The following is a 15,253-nucleotide window of genomic DNA, read 5'->3' as shown; positions in this document are numbered from 1 at the left end:
GCAGGGCCCTCGGTTTTTTGGCCAGTTGTTACAAATTTCATAAATGGGAACTGGTCTGAAGGAACAACTCTCAATGGTCTCTATGCCATCAGAGTGGGGCAGTCACGAGAATAACCCAAGTCTGAAGATAATTAAAAAGTAATTCCAATGGCATATTGAAATGCTTTGCTTTTGGCCTTTTGTTTAAATTATTTTGGAGAGGCTAATTTTTAAACTGGAATCTACCAATGTCAACATGTATCAAAAAATGTTTAAATGTTCACACCTTTGAATCAGTAATTCTAATTTGCAATCTATTCTAAAGAAATAATGCAGAAGAAAGAAGATCTATATGTCCAAAGATGTGAATTTAAAGCTTGTTTTTGACAGAGGAAAACTGGGGTAAATTATGGCTCATTCAAATGCCTATGCAACATTGTAAATATTTATAAAATATTTTAAACACATGGAAAATAGTTACAAATGAAAAACAAGATGTAAAAAATATATGGATAGCACTATCAAAAATGGTTGTATAATACATGCCTAGAAAAACACTAGAATAAAATATAATAATATGAACTGGGTAGAATAAAAATATTAATGATTGATTTCAATGAATTCTACAGATTTCTTTAACATTTTTCTTCAATAACAAAGATCTTTATTGAAAATGAAGTTAATTCTGGGAATTAACATTCCCAGAACACACAGCTGAAATTAAATGAACAAGGATATGTAAGGCCAGAATTTAAAACCCACTGTGGTTTGTCCGAAAAGCTAAACATCTGATGGATGTTTAGCAGCTGCAAAATATATCCTCCTGGTCTCAGTAGGTCATTGCCTCTGTTTAAAATTTTGCTTTCACACATTGCCAGGGAATTAGGTAGAGCAAAGTGAATTTACTGAGTTTTTTTCTTAGTGTTACCAAAGTATTTAAACACAATCTTAAAGATTCTTTTGGATCAATATTCTATTCTTAGTTCAATTCTGAGCAAACAAAAATAAAATTCACTCGTCTCCTCTCCGGAATGGTACTTTGGGCAAAGTAATAGCTAATTCATTTATATACTACACACCTAGCCATAGTTACATTATTTATAAGCTCATAAGTCTATAATTAAATGATGATGTATTCATAGGCCACAAACATGAATGTACTTTTGTTCTTCTTTTCCCTTCCAGTATAAAGGGCACAGAAAATAAATGCTTCCAATGATAAAGAGTTGAGTTGAGTACATATGTGTGTGTATTCTTTGCTCCTATGCATTCTTATTAACCTGACTTACAAAGGGCTCTTTTATTTTAGTGTAAATGCCACTTCTGCCTTCCCACACTTTACAAACCACCAGATGGACCACAGGTTTGTAGGCTTCTTAGAGAAGGGGCATTATCTTCCTCACCACTGCAAATTTCCTTATTATGGCACCTTGCACAGCATTTACAGAAAGCAGGCACTTGACTGACAGGGAAGTCATTATCATTTTCCACTTCTAATGACAGTGAGGACCAGGTAACCGTTGTTTCCCAAGTTAAGTGATGCGTGAACTCATAGGAGCCAGGAGAGAGCCTAACTGCTAAGCGTAAACCTGGAGAGGGATGAGAGGCCCGGCTGCAGGCAAGGTGAGGGATGGCACCATGAGCCTGGCTCTGCATGAGGGAAGGAAGGGCACTCAGGAGACCAGCTGGTGGTAAGGCTGGAGAGAGAAACGGGAGGACCTTCCTGCCGCCCTACAAAGACTTAGTAAAATCTACACTTCTCGTGAACACCTTTGGGATGGGAGTCCTGCTTGCAGGTGGGTGCAGGGCAAAAATAAAGACTGATCACGGGGACAGTCAACACAGGGATAGCACATGTGTTTGTTAAACTGCGTCACGAGTCCAAGAATAATCTTCTAAGCACCTGCTTAGCAAGCACCTCCAAGCACCAGAACTACGCAAAGGAGGCATAACCCATACGTGTGCTCTGCTTTCAGAAACCCTGGCAGTTCCCTATTGCTTGTCACTGATCTGACCCTTTCTCACAGTGTTGATCATCCTTATTTGTGGGTTCTGTATTTGCGAATCCACCTACTTGCTAAAATTGATTGGTAACCCCCAAATCAAATCATCCTTGGACACGCACAGAGTGGCAAAAAACGTGAGGCCCAGCTGAGGTCGAACAAGGCGACACCCCCCTTCTCGTTCCTGGTCTCACACTGTAACCTTGCGGTCTATTTAGTGCCACTGAGAATTCAACAGTGAACAAAAAGGATAAAAAGCACTGGGCTCATGGGACTTATGTTCTAGTGACGCGATTGAAAGGTTGGATTGTACGCCTTTAGGTGAATACTTAAAGTACTGTGGTACTCAAACTTTTATTAATACCAACAAGACCGATGGATGCGGAAATACTTTCATTGCGTCCGATTCAGATGACAGCACTGAAACAGTCAAGGAAGCAGTTAAGCCACCACGCTGCTTGTGTTGTATCGAGTGATGTTTTCTAGGGCTTCCACTTCCTGTGGTGTACTAGATAGCCTGAAAAGTCATCCTGCTGTAAAACACGAGAAGCTGGATGAACTGAGCAAAAATGGGCCCATCATTACTATAATTATCCCGAGGAAACGATGCACCCCCTAGGTCACATGAAGTCTTTTAAGAACAATGGTTCCGAACCTCGCCTGGACATTAAATCATCTGGGGAGCTTTTAAAAGTCCTGCTGCCCAGATCACAAGCAAACCAATTAAACCAGAATCTTGGAGCGGCACTCAGGCATCAGCAATTTTATAAAACTCCCTAGGTGATCTGGGGTCCAGCCAAGGTCAAGAACTACTGCTTTAGAAGGCGATAGGGTATATAGTGCACGGAGAGGCAGTAGTCCCAATGTTCTGTCAACTTCACTCAAAATTACCGACGCTGGGGAATCTGCAAAGTTATCCAGCTTCTTAAGTCTCTTCTCCACAACCTCATTTCTTCTGCTTTCCCCCCTTATACTGGGAAGTGGATGCTATCACTTTTCAGATGGATGCAAAGAACCAACCTAAGTGGGTACCTTCCTGAGTCTAAATATGCCCGTTTATAGTTAAACATTTGAGTTTTTAAAATGAGTTCCCGCTAAGCTAAGGCTACATGTGAAAGCCAAAGAAGAGACACATGAATTGCAAACAAAAGACTTTATTATTTCCATCAATAAGTCTCTAAAAGTCAAGGATAATACCCAATATGTACTTAATGGATACTAATCATACTCTTCCTCTGCCAATCTCTGTGTTTTTGGTTCACATTCCTCTTTGGAGACAATAACTCCATTTTTTTTTTTTTTAAATGAACCAAGCAGCAAAACCCCACAACATTTCCTATACATGTAGGGAAGAAATAGACCAGTAATTACTGAATTTGAGTGTCCTGAAAATCCAAAATGTCCTCTATACATAAAAGGTGCTATTAGAAAATACTGTGTGTGACCTGCGCTCGAAGATGGAAATATTCCACGCTGTAAAAGCAAAGTGAATCCTCCGGCAGGTATCCTGCGGGCTTCCCATGTGACTGTGCATTTGGACTCTGGGATCTCTCCCCGATGGAGTAGGACTCCCTGTCCTGGAATCCTTGAAGCGCAAGAACAAGAGCTAGATGGAAGTTTCCAGGGATTTGTTTATAAGAACATTACACTGCTATTTTGTTTGCATAGATCTAAACACAGGTTTCAGATCTAACCTGGAGATAGTCTGCGTTGGTCAAAGTTAAGACATCAACACGTCACAGTCAAGGCACTTATAAACTAACTCATACCAGGGTTTATGATGCTAATAACAATAAAAACTGAAATGAAAACAGCATTTAATGAGACTTTACTATATGCCAGGTACCAGTGCTTTTCACGTATCTCACTTAAGCTCCCAACAACCCTAAGTGGCAGACGTTATTATTATACTTGATTTGCAAGTAAGGAAACTATGAATCAAGGAGGTTAGAGTCACACAAACAGTTAAGTGGCGGAGAGGAATTTGACTCAGGTGGTCTGAGTCCAAAGTTCACACACTCACCCCTCTGCTGTATTTCCCCACGCATACCTGGCACGTTTTGGTTTCTGGTGACCAGCATAGTCACAAGAGTTGAAGACAAGAGTCAGGCCTGGGGTCAGCCTTGAGGACCTGTTAAGCCCATGGTCACCATGGGATGTGGCCATCTCCCCAACCCTCTGGACTGGACCTGAGAGGGGTCACAGAGTTTGGGGCTGATTACACGGAATGGATTAGGCTCCTAAGACATCTGAAAAAAATTGCATCCCAAAGGAGTATCAAGAAGAGAAGGGACAGCCAACTCCTGGCTGATGTGGACCGAGCTGGCTGCCTTATCGGGGCGGCACACCAAGTGTCTGCATCTTCACTGTCTTGTGGGGGAAGCCAGGAGATGGCTCATGGGTCTGGGGATGGAGTTGAGGAAGCAGATTGAGCAGAGCTCACCATTTATAAAGTTGCCGGCCAGGCTCTGTAGCTAAGAAAGGGGTGGGAGGTGCAGAAAGAACACCACACTTCGTTGCACTCAGTCAGACAGGAAAAAGGGGCAGCGTGTAATGACAGGCCAGGCAGTCGACTGGGTCCTGAGCAGGCCTGCCCCTGGCCCTGACAGTTATCTTCTAGTGCATCAAAGGCTCGGTGGTGTAGAAAGAGCCAAGCTGGATCAGCTTCTGTCTTCTGCTCTGCAGCTCTGATCTGAGACACACCTGAGCAGAGAGCGGCCTCTGGCTCCACAGTCCTGACCTGTCAAAACGCAGGCAGCATCTTCATCTCTGCCCCAGCCTGCCCTCTCCAGCTGGGCTGAGCATCTCTAATAAGCGGCCTCGCCGCACGGATCCCTGGCCTCACCTCCTCTAACTCAGAGCTGCGCCGCCGCCGCCTGGGCACTTCATTCTGGATCACGCGCTCTACGGCTTCCTGAGGGGTGTCCCCCGGAAGCCAGGGCTGCGGTGTAATTGCTGCAGCTGCTATTGAAATTCACTTTTGGATTTCCGTTCCCTGAGCAGAAAGTTCTGAAAGCTCCCAGGGAGAAGGGAGCAGGCTTTGCATCCTGCAGGCTCGGGCTATCCTGACAAATTCCTAAAGCCTCATTTCTGTGTGGTCCCTTTCAAAACCTTCTGAAAGTTCCAGGAGATCTATTTCTTGATAACTTTTTCTCCCTTGCTTGAGGTCGGGCCAGAAGAGAGCTGAACAGATGTCAGATCTGAAGCTTTCCCAATTCAACCACTTGACCGCCGGCCTGCTAATCTGCCCTAATGTAAATGAAATGTCTTTGAGCTTTTCTCAGAGAAAAAGACAAGATTCCAAAAAAGCGGGAGACATCCCTTCTTCAAGAAAAACAACATGAAAGAACAGGGTGGTTGGAGTCAGCTGCATTTCTGCCTGTTAGAATATTAAAGTGTGCTTGTTTTCCTCTTTCTCATAAAGTCACAATGGATTATCTTGAGTTCTCAAACTCCTACATGGATTTTTCCTTCTTCTGCAAGTTGTCACTTGACTGACAAAAATATGCTTCAGTCCCTAAAAATGCAAATTCCCTGAAGAGAGTACTGACCTACAATGAACTACAGCTGAGATGTGGAGTAAATGTTATTATCCCAACTAGGAATATTGATGGCTCCATGCTGGGGGCAGGCCTCAGTCAGCACTCAGGGCTAAAACCTCAGGTGAAAGCACACACTTGAGCGTGTTGACAGTTATCTTAGTGATTTTCTCCTATATCCTGCTTGGAGTTACCAGAAAGGCCTGGCCAGTGATCAAACACCACACACAAACGTTATACCCCAAGAGGTCCTGCTTGGGAAAGTATCCAGGCCAGCTGCCCCCAGCATACTGGATCTTTAAGAGCCTCTTGGTTGCAATTAAAGACACTGGCTCTCCGACTTCCAATCTGGCCCAGGAAGGGCTGACTCTAGACTGGGCTCAGGGATCTGTACAAAGGCGCCCCAGAGACACTCATTCATTGAAGACATACCATCTTTTGCTGAATATATTATGACATTTATTACAAGGTGTACCACATTACCACAAAAAGCCAATTAAACTATGATATCAACTCTGTTATCATATAGAATTTCTCTTTTATGCTATTGAAAGAGCTCTTCTAGAGCAGTTTAGACGGGAATGTATCACATAGCCCCCTTGTCGATTCATCAAAAGGCAAACAGAAGCAAGATACATTCATTAAGCTCTTCCTAATGCTTTTTCACACCCAAGAGTTTGACTTTGTGAATCACTTTTGTTTTAAGCTGTTAATTTTGAAATAATTTTAGGTTTCCAGAAGAGAAAGACAGTATGTACACAGAGCCGATGCCACTGGGTCTACATGCCACACTGTGAACAGCAAGGCTGTAGCAGAATTCCTAGATTTATGTACCAGAACTGCTAGTTACTGGCTGTGTGACGGCTGACCTTCAGTTCCTTATTTGGAAACTGGGATAATCATTCCCCTTATCTTCCAAGGCTGTTGTGAGGTTTTGGAGGAAACATCCACAGAAACCCTAAGTGCTTCGCAAACATCAGTTATCCTTAACACACCCTACAAGGCACTATGTAGAGTTCTGGTCCCAAAGGAGTTTACAGTCTAGTCAATACCGGTTCTTTACATTTATCTGGTGCCGCACAGTTTCACAGTGACTTCATATCCATTCTATAATCTGACCTTCGCAATGATCCTGTGAAGCAGGTAGACTACACTGTGCCGTCATTTATTATACATGTTATCCTGAGGTTTGGAGGGGGTTCCTTTCTCATAGTGGTAAACTCTACTTTGAGCATGTTGGCTTGTCCTTGGCCTTGCCAATACTCTTACTGTAAGTAACTTCAGACCATGTGAACGGGGGCTTTGTCAACAGTGAGTTACTAGGTCTGTCTAACCGGGTCTGAACCTTTCTTACTTTTCAGACACCAAACGTTGCAACCTGGACCTGCTTTGGGGCCCAGGCAATTTCATGGATGCCTCCTCTCTCTGGGAACCCACTGCTTGGTGGAGGCCCTGAAGGGGTGGGGTTCTTGCTAGCTCCAGCTGTTTCTAATTAACCTCACCCTGCTTTCCTCCCAGGATGGTTAAGTCAATTCAACAGATTAGCATTTTCAAAGGCACCAGATCACTCGCCATTAAACCAGCTTGGGATAAAACAGAATTCAACCATTTTACACATTAATTTTCAGTCAAGGATAAAACACCCCTCCCTCCATTATCAACCTGTTTTGTTTTTTTTTTTTCTCCTGACCTCACTTTCTCTTGGAGACTTCATGGGGGTAGTGGGATACTGGTGGGGTGATGGTCTATGATCAACCTGAAAAATCCACACGAGTCAGGCTTGGCAAAGCTTTCCTTAGAGATTTCTATAGTCCCTCCCGCTCTCCTACCCACCTCATAAAGAGTAAAGGACTCACTGGGAAACCTTTAAAATTTCCTAAAGTAACTAGACTCATTCATTTACATATTCCTAAGTCTGCTTCCATCTCAAAGCTTTTTAACAGTGCCACTCCCGGATTTAAACTACAAAAAACGTTAGTCATATGTTCCCTGGCTTAAAAATTCTTTTGACAATAATTCACGGGTTTTTTTGTTTTTTTTTTCAAACAGTTGCTAAAAACAAGATGTTATTTATCTTACAATTAAAAACACAGATGAGGTGAGATCATTTGGGGGGGTAGCTTGAGGTAAAGGAAGCACCATAATCTTATCCACTGTGGGGAGGAATTTAGAATGAGGGAAGGCTGGCTGGCCTTGGACCCTATCCAAGGGAGTTCTGTCACTAAACTACCCAAAAGAGAGCCTTACAAGGCAGTTTCTTCTAGAAGGCAAGTCTGTAATAAACCCTGAGGGCAGGCTCTAGAGAAAGATGGAAATCTTATCTAAGGGCATCAAATAAATGCCTTCTCAGCTCAATCACTCCATAGCATAGGTCTAGAGTGCAAAGCTCTTAAAAGTTATAACATCCTCTCCCAGACACTTCCCCTCCTCCCTTACAAAGCTGAGAGATAACCTAAAAGGGAATCTTGGAAACAGAATTCTCCTGACTCCCACACAGCACTTACAGTATCCAACAGCTTTTATGGCAAGTCCTTCCTGGTGTACAATTTAAATGTGCCTTGTGGCTATTTAATTCCAGCCTGTTAATTCCTCTCCCGAAGAGCTGTAGAACAGTAGGTCAGGCACCTTCCATTTAATTCCCAAACCACGAAGAAACATTAACTTGTTCTTTCGATTACATTCCTTTAAAAGAATCGTGTGTGTGTGTGTGTGTGTTTGAAACTCTTGTATTTTACTTTATTTTTTTAACATCTTTATTGGAGTATAATTGCTTCACAATGGTGTGTTAGTTTCTGCTGTATAACAAAGTGAATCAGCTATACATATACATATATCCCCGTATCTCTTCCTTCTTGCATCTCCCTCCCTCCTATCCTCCCCATCCCACCACTCTAGGTGGTCACAAAGCACCCAAGCTGATCTCCCTGTGCTATGTGGCTGCTTCCCACTAGCTATCTATTTTACGTTTGGTAGTGTGTATATGTGTCCATGCCACTGTCTCACTTTGTCCCAGCTTACCCTTCCCCCTCCCCGTATCCTCAAGTCCATTCTCTAGACTTTTCGAAGAATCTTAAGGCACCCTATGGAATAGGAGAAAATGTTTGCAAATGATGCAACCAACAAGGGCTTAATTTCCAAAATATACAAACACCTCACACAACTCAAACAAAAAAACCCAAACAACTCAGTCGAAAAATGGGCAGAAGACCTAAATAGACATTTCTCCAAAGAAGACATACAGATGTAAAAAAAAAAAAAAAAAAAAAAAACTACAATGAGGTATCACCTCACACCAGTCAGAATGGCCATCGTTAAAAAGTCTATAAATAAAAAATGCTGGAGAGGGTGTGGAGAAAAGGGAACCCTCTTGCACTGTTGGTGGGAATGTAAATTGATACAGCCACTATGGTGAACAGTACAGAGGTTCCTCAGAAAACTAAGAATAGAATTACCATATGACCCAGCAATCCTACTCCTGGCCATTCATCCAGACAAAACTCTAATTCAAAAAGATACAAGCACCACTATGTTCATAGCAGCACCATTCACAATAGCCAAGACATGGAAACAACCTAAATGTCCATCAGCAAATGAATGGATGAAGAAAATGTGGTACATATATACAATGGAGTACTACTTGGCCATAAAAAAGAACAAAATAATGCCATTTGCAGCAACACGGATGCAACTAGAGATTATCATACCAAGTGAAGTCGGAAAGAGAAAGACAAATACCCTATGATATCCATTTATATGTGGTATCTAAAATATGACACAAATGAACCTATCTATGAAACAGACTCACAGACATAGAGAACAGACTTGTGGTTGCCAAGGTGGGGGGAGGGGAGGGATGGACCGGGAGTTTGGGGTTAGTTGATGCAAACTATTACGTATAGAATGGATAAACGACAAGGTCCTACTCTATAGCACAGGGAACTATATTCAACATCATGACATAAACCATAATGGAAAAGAACACAAAAAAGAATGTATATATATGTATAACTGAGTCACTTTGCCATACAGCAGAAATTAACACATTGTAAATCAACTGTACTTCAATAAAAAAATAATTTAAAAAAAAGAATCTTAAGTCCTTTAAGACCTTCTTCAAAGCTGCCTATTTTATTTTCTAAAGCCTCTTCAGGTTTTCAATTCTTTCCTAAGATGCAGTGATTAAAACTGGGTAAAGGGATAAGAACGAACCAACAACTCACTCAACTTTCTGGAACTTTCTGTCTGAAAAAGGGCAACTGAAGCCAGAAAAATATTTTAAAGCATTTCTATTGGGCTGGGGTAGACTCTTTGAGATGTGACTTTTTCTGATTCTGATCTAAAAGCGAGGTGAGTCAATGTCAGATGTATTCCCTGGTCTACACATCAGACAGGCAGAAGATGCAAGGAGAAAAGAGGGCAGATATGCAGCAGAGCCCACTGCCTGCATTTCCAATGAGAAGGCATTTTGAGAGGAGTCCTGTGTTTAATCAACAAATATTTAGGAAGTGTCCAACCATTAGCCAGCCACTGTGTTTATGAAGAATAATCAAGATGGAGTCCCTCTTCTAGCATGCTCCCAGTCTAGTGGGGAAGACAGACATTCAAAGAGCTCTTTGGAGTCAGTGGAAGATGCTGTACTAACTGGAAGAGTTCTTTCTCTCCTCAGGAGCTCTGTTCCCTTTGCTGAAATCCTCACGAGGGTCCTCGGCATGGCTTGGCCCACCTCACTTAATACTCCTCAACCATCCCTAAGTCTCTATCCTATTGCCCTGGTGTACATTCTTTACAGCACATACTACTACATGAAAATATCTGTTTACTTGTTTCTGTCTAAAGCTTATGGTAAACGCCCCAAGAGAGGGATCTTGTCTATCTTATTCAAGTCTGCTTACCCCGAGAACAGAAGCGTGCCTGGCAAATTCATATATTCATTCATTCATTAAACATATATTCAAAGCATCTACTAGTGCCAGGCACTGATCTCGGCCCTTGAGGATAGAACAGGGAGCAAAAATTCCCTTCCCTCATGGAGCTTACTTTCAAGTTGAATAATGCCAACAGTAAACATTCGTTGAGTGCTTTCTATGGATCATCTTATTGAATCCTCACAACGATTCTATGAGATAGGTATGATTATAATCGTTATATTATAGGTGAGTAACCAAGGCCCAGAGAGGTCAAGGAACATGCTCAAAGCTCAGTAAGTGGCAGGGTCAAGATTTACACTCAGGGAGTCTGGTTCTAGAGTTCTGCATCTTAACTATTCTGCTAGAATGTCTCTTGTTCACATATACATAGTACATGTGCAATAAATATTGTTTAAAACATTGCTAGAGGGCAGAGGAGCTGCATAGGTATTTTTCCAAAGAAGACATACAGATGGCCAATAGGCACATGAAAAGATGTTCAACATCACTAATTATTAGGGAAATGCAAATCAAAACCACAATGAGCTATCACCTCAAACCTGTGTCAGAACAGCTATCATCAGAAGAGGATGTGGAGAAAAGGGAACCTTTGTACACTGTTGGTGGGAATGTATATTGGTGCAACCACTATGGAAAACGGTACGGAGATTCCTCAAAAAATTAAGAATAGAACTACCATACAATTCTACTATCCCACTTCTGGCTATTTACCTAAAGAATAAGAAAACACTAATTTGAAAAGAAATACACACCTTATGTTCATCACAGCATTATTTACAACAGCCAAGATATGGAAACAATGTTAAGTGCCCATCCATGCATGAATGGATAAAGATGTGGTACATATACACAATGGAATACCACTCAGCCATAAAAAAGGTGAAATCTTGTCATTGGCAACAACATGGATGGACCTTGAGGGTATTGTGCTAAGTAAAGTAAGTCAGACGGAGAAGGATAAATATTGTATGATTTCACTCATATGTGGAATCTAAAACAAATAAAACCCTAAAATAAATAAACAAAGCAAACAAAAATAAACATGTAGATATAGAGAACACAGCAGTGGTTACCAGAGGGGGTAGGGTGGGGGAGATGGCAAAATGGGTAAAGGGGGTCAACTGTATGGTGACAGATGGAAACGAAATTTTTGGTGGTGAGCACCCTGTTGGGTATACAGAAGTAGAAACATAATATTGTATACGTGAAACTTATCTAATGTTATAAATTAACGTTACGCCAATAAAAAATTTTTAAAAGTAACACCCTCCACCCTCCCCACAAAATGTATAAACAGAATCAGAACATAAAAAAAAAGTCTGGGGTCTTCCCTGGTGGCGCAGTGGTTGAGAGTCCGCCTGCCGATGCAGGGGACACGGGTTCGTGCCCCAGTCCGGGAAGGTCCCACATGCCGCGGAGGGACTGGGCCCGCGAGCCATGGCCGCTGAGCCTGCACGTCCGGAGCCTGTGCTCCGCAATGGGAGAGGCCACAACAGTGAGAGGCCCGTGTACCGCAAAAAAAAAAAAAAAAAAAAAAAAAAGTCTGGAAGCCTACACAGAGCTGCAAAAGGACAAAGACATCATTATGGGGGGTGGGGAGGGGAAAGACAAGGGATTTCACAAAGAAAGTGACATCAGCTGATCCTTGAAGGCTACGAGTTCAAAGGGTGGAAAGATAAGTGAGGGTGTGATTATAAACAACAGCAAAGAGCAAACAATTACAGTGGCCGGACCACAAAGGGGGTTGGACAGAAGAGGCCAAAATAAGAGTTATTGTGAAGTGCTAGGTAGTTTTTTAACTTGCTACTAAAGGTACTAGCAAGGAAGACCTTTAAGAGTGAATTCTGATTCCACAAATAAAAATTAATTCTAAGGAAGAAGAGGGGATGGGACCCAAAGGAAACAAGGGATTGCCAAGGAGCTCAGATATAACAGACCATGAACAAAAGGAGTAACCAAGAACCGGAATAAAGGAGCACCATGTTCTCTTCTAACTGTGAGATTTTATTACACATCTTGGTGTCTCTATTAACTTTTTATTAAACTGAATTTTCAAATCTCCTCTTCCAGTTTCGCATGACTTCAGGGACCTCAATAAGATTTAATGGCACTAAATTAATGATAACAGTTTTAGATTTGAGATTATTACGTCACTACCTTTTAGATAGATTTTTTTTTTTAGAAAGATGGCTTTGCCTCTTATCACAAAGGCACAGAAAACAAGCAGACCAAGGTCTCTCCACAGAAGGTGGGTAAGTGTTGACCTCAGAAAAGAAGGGACTGGGAAAAGATTCAGAGTGGCTCCAGGGCAAGCACTCTGGGAGGTAGGTTTGTAACTTGCATGGATACTTTGTTAATCAACAAGACCAGACCTGTTTTGCGCATCCTCAGCTGTAAAGCATCTTAGCACAGTGCTGACACCTGACAGATGCTCAATAAATGCGGGTTAAATGAGACCAATCACCAGAAGGAATGATGCCCCCTCCCTCTCAATACTTGAGGAAGCATAAAGTTTCTTCCGCGGGTAGAAGAAGAACCCTTTCTAGGCTGGAAGAACCTAGAAAATGCATTTCCTATTCTTTGCAAGGCCCCAATACTAAATGGCACAGAAGTTAATGGCACTCTGATGGGTTTGCTTCTATAATTGTTAAAACACTTCCAGGAGTCAGGAGAAATATATTAGGAGATCTGGCTTTAGCCCCATTTATCTCTGCTGTGGAAAAGTACTCTGGTGGACCTCACATTCTTTTCTGCTCTCCCTGGCATTCTTCTATAAATGGCCCGAGGCACTAGACCCCTTATCTCTAAATTTAGGTTGGGAAGAAAGGTTAATTTATGACAAGGTTTCCAGTTTTAGATGCTATTTCTCTTAACATTTTCCCCAAACATAAAGAAAAACTAGGTCTGTACCCTCCTGAGGTTTGCACTCTAGAGATGCTGAGGATCTGGTTTTCATGATAATGAGGTTATATGACTAGTTCTATATGACTATCAGTCTCAATATTTTATAATTGCACTGTGTGAGGGTTTAGAGATGTAAATAGCACGAGAGAAGATGGATAAAACTAGCTACAGGCTAGAATTGACAATAATACTTAAATAATCACCAAGCTATCCTTCTGCTCTGATAAGGCAAGTTCCAGTGATTTGGAAAGACTGGGGAAAAATTCCCCTTGGAATGTGTAAGAAAAATGTCAGTATTTGGAATGAATTCTTAAGCTATGCTCATTTCTCTTTTCATGGTGTGACTGATAAATTAGACCCAAAGGGCTGTTTCTGTGGGGAAAGTGTGCGATTATTTTGGATTGTGATTTAAGTTTAAGGTGATGATAATATAGTTAACAGTAAGCTGGTTACACTATTTAAGGCTTTCAATGGTGAACTCTGAAATCAGTGGCAGATGACCTATTAGCCATGTGGACTTCTGGGAAAAACTAAAAAAAAAAAAAAAAAGAATTACTTGGAAAGCTTGGAGAAAGTCTGAACTGTGTTAAAGAAGCAACTGCTTCTGTCATTTCAGGAGAACTGCCTCTTCTCTCCCTTTTTCCTACCTTGGCTGGGACCAGGAGAGAGACTGCCAAGGTTGCATTTCTAACCTTCCCTTGAAACTACTGCCTAAGCAGACATTAGAATTAAAAGCTCTTTTTTTTTTCTTTTTTGCAAGTCCAGACTCTATTTTCCCCTTTCATTTATGGCAAGCTTGGACTTGTTTGGAATAAAATAAACGATCAAACATAACCTCAAAGGCATTCCTGCTGAACAGTGCATCCTGGGGATAAATTACACAAGAAAGGAAAAAGAAAAACAAAATGGTCATAAGGTTCACAACACAAACGACATCATAAAAACATCCTTCAAAGAGTTTGTATTTTTTCGCCCACAAATAATTAGCTAGTTAGATTACTGTTTGAGAATCTGTAACTTCCAGTAAGTGAATTATTTTCCTTAATATTAAGAAACCATGAAATCCAATTTTTAAAATTCTTACAATCTAACCAATCAAACATGGGACAAACAACTTCTCTCTGAAAGTCCTTATACTGTATTTCATCATCAAACGCCTTTCTCCTATCTCTTGACTTCACCTCTATACACTCAAGCCAAGAAAGAATGGAGAGAAAATGACATTTTTGGGTTCCTAGAAGAGTGGGGGCAGCTTTTGCGAATCAACTTGCCGGCTGTTAGCATGAGCTGGGTGAGCTTTGGGGACGGGAGAATCTGTGGTATCTGGAAATCTTTTCTATACATACACTCGCCCTGCAAGTCCTCACTTTCTTGGCGCACGCGTCAGTCTCTCAAAACCACCAGAAAAAGAGAACGGGAGGCGTCGCCCATCCCTCCCGGCATCACGCGGCTGCCAACTCCCCCCTCCCCGAGTCGGCCCGGATGCCCACGGGAGAAGCCGCGGGAACCAGCCAGGTGCGCCGGCCGCGACGCCCTGTCGGCTCTTCCCCGCAAGGGGGCGCCTGGTTCTCCCCGCCCGGCGGGGCGGGGTCGGAGTCGGAGGGGAAAGCGCACATGCCCACCTTGCTCGCAGGTGCCCTTGCTGACCTGGGTGATAGCCTTCTCCCCGCGGCTCTCGGCCTTCAGGCTGGCGGCGCGCAGCTGGCAGCCGCTGGAGTAGGTGATGCCGTTGCTGCCGCACACCGGGTAGCGGCTCTTGCACACGCACACGCCGCTCACCTCCGGGCCGCCGGCTGCTGCCCCGGCTTTACCCTTCCGCCTCTTGCGGCTCTTCACGCACTCCATCCCCGGCGCGCAGTGCCCCCTGCCGGCGCCGCTGCCCCCGCACGGCTCGCCCTCG

General features: G+C 42.6%; 1 protein-coding gene across 1 annotated transcript in view; it reads right to left on the bottom strand.

The window, feature by feature from the left end:
- IGFBP7 (insulin like growth factor binding protein 7) overlaps positions 1 to 15,253 on the bottom strand; it is a 137,923-nt gene that overhangs the window by 59,216 nt on the left and 63,454 nt on the right. The window contains exon 2 of the mRNA XM_024746690.1: positions 14,976 to 15,249. Coding sequence (XP_024602458.1) covers positions 14,976 to 15,249 — 274 coding nt within the window. The remainder of the gene's footprint in view (positions 1 to 14,975; positions 15,250 to 15,253) is intronic.

This window comes from Neophocaena asiaeorientalis, unplaced genomic scaffold, assembly GCF_003031525.2.
Source record: "Neophocaena asiaeorientalis asiaeorientalis breed wild unplaced genomic scaffold, Neophocaena_asiaeorientalis_V1.1 scaffold19, whole genome shotgun sequence".
In the NCBI taxonomy this organism is placed as follows: domain Eukaryota; kingdom Metazoa; phylum Chordata; class Mammalia; order Artiodactyla; family Phocoenidae; genus Neophocaena; species Neophocaena asiaeorientalis.
The sequence above is the reverse complement of the archived record's forward strand: the minus strand, read 5'-3'. Positions and strand labels throughout refer to the sequence as shown.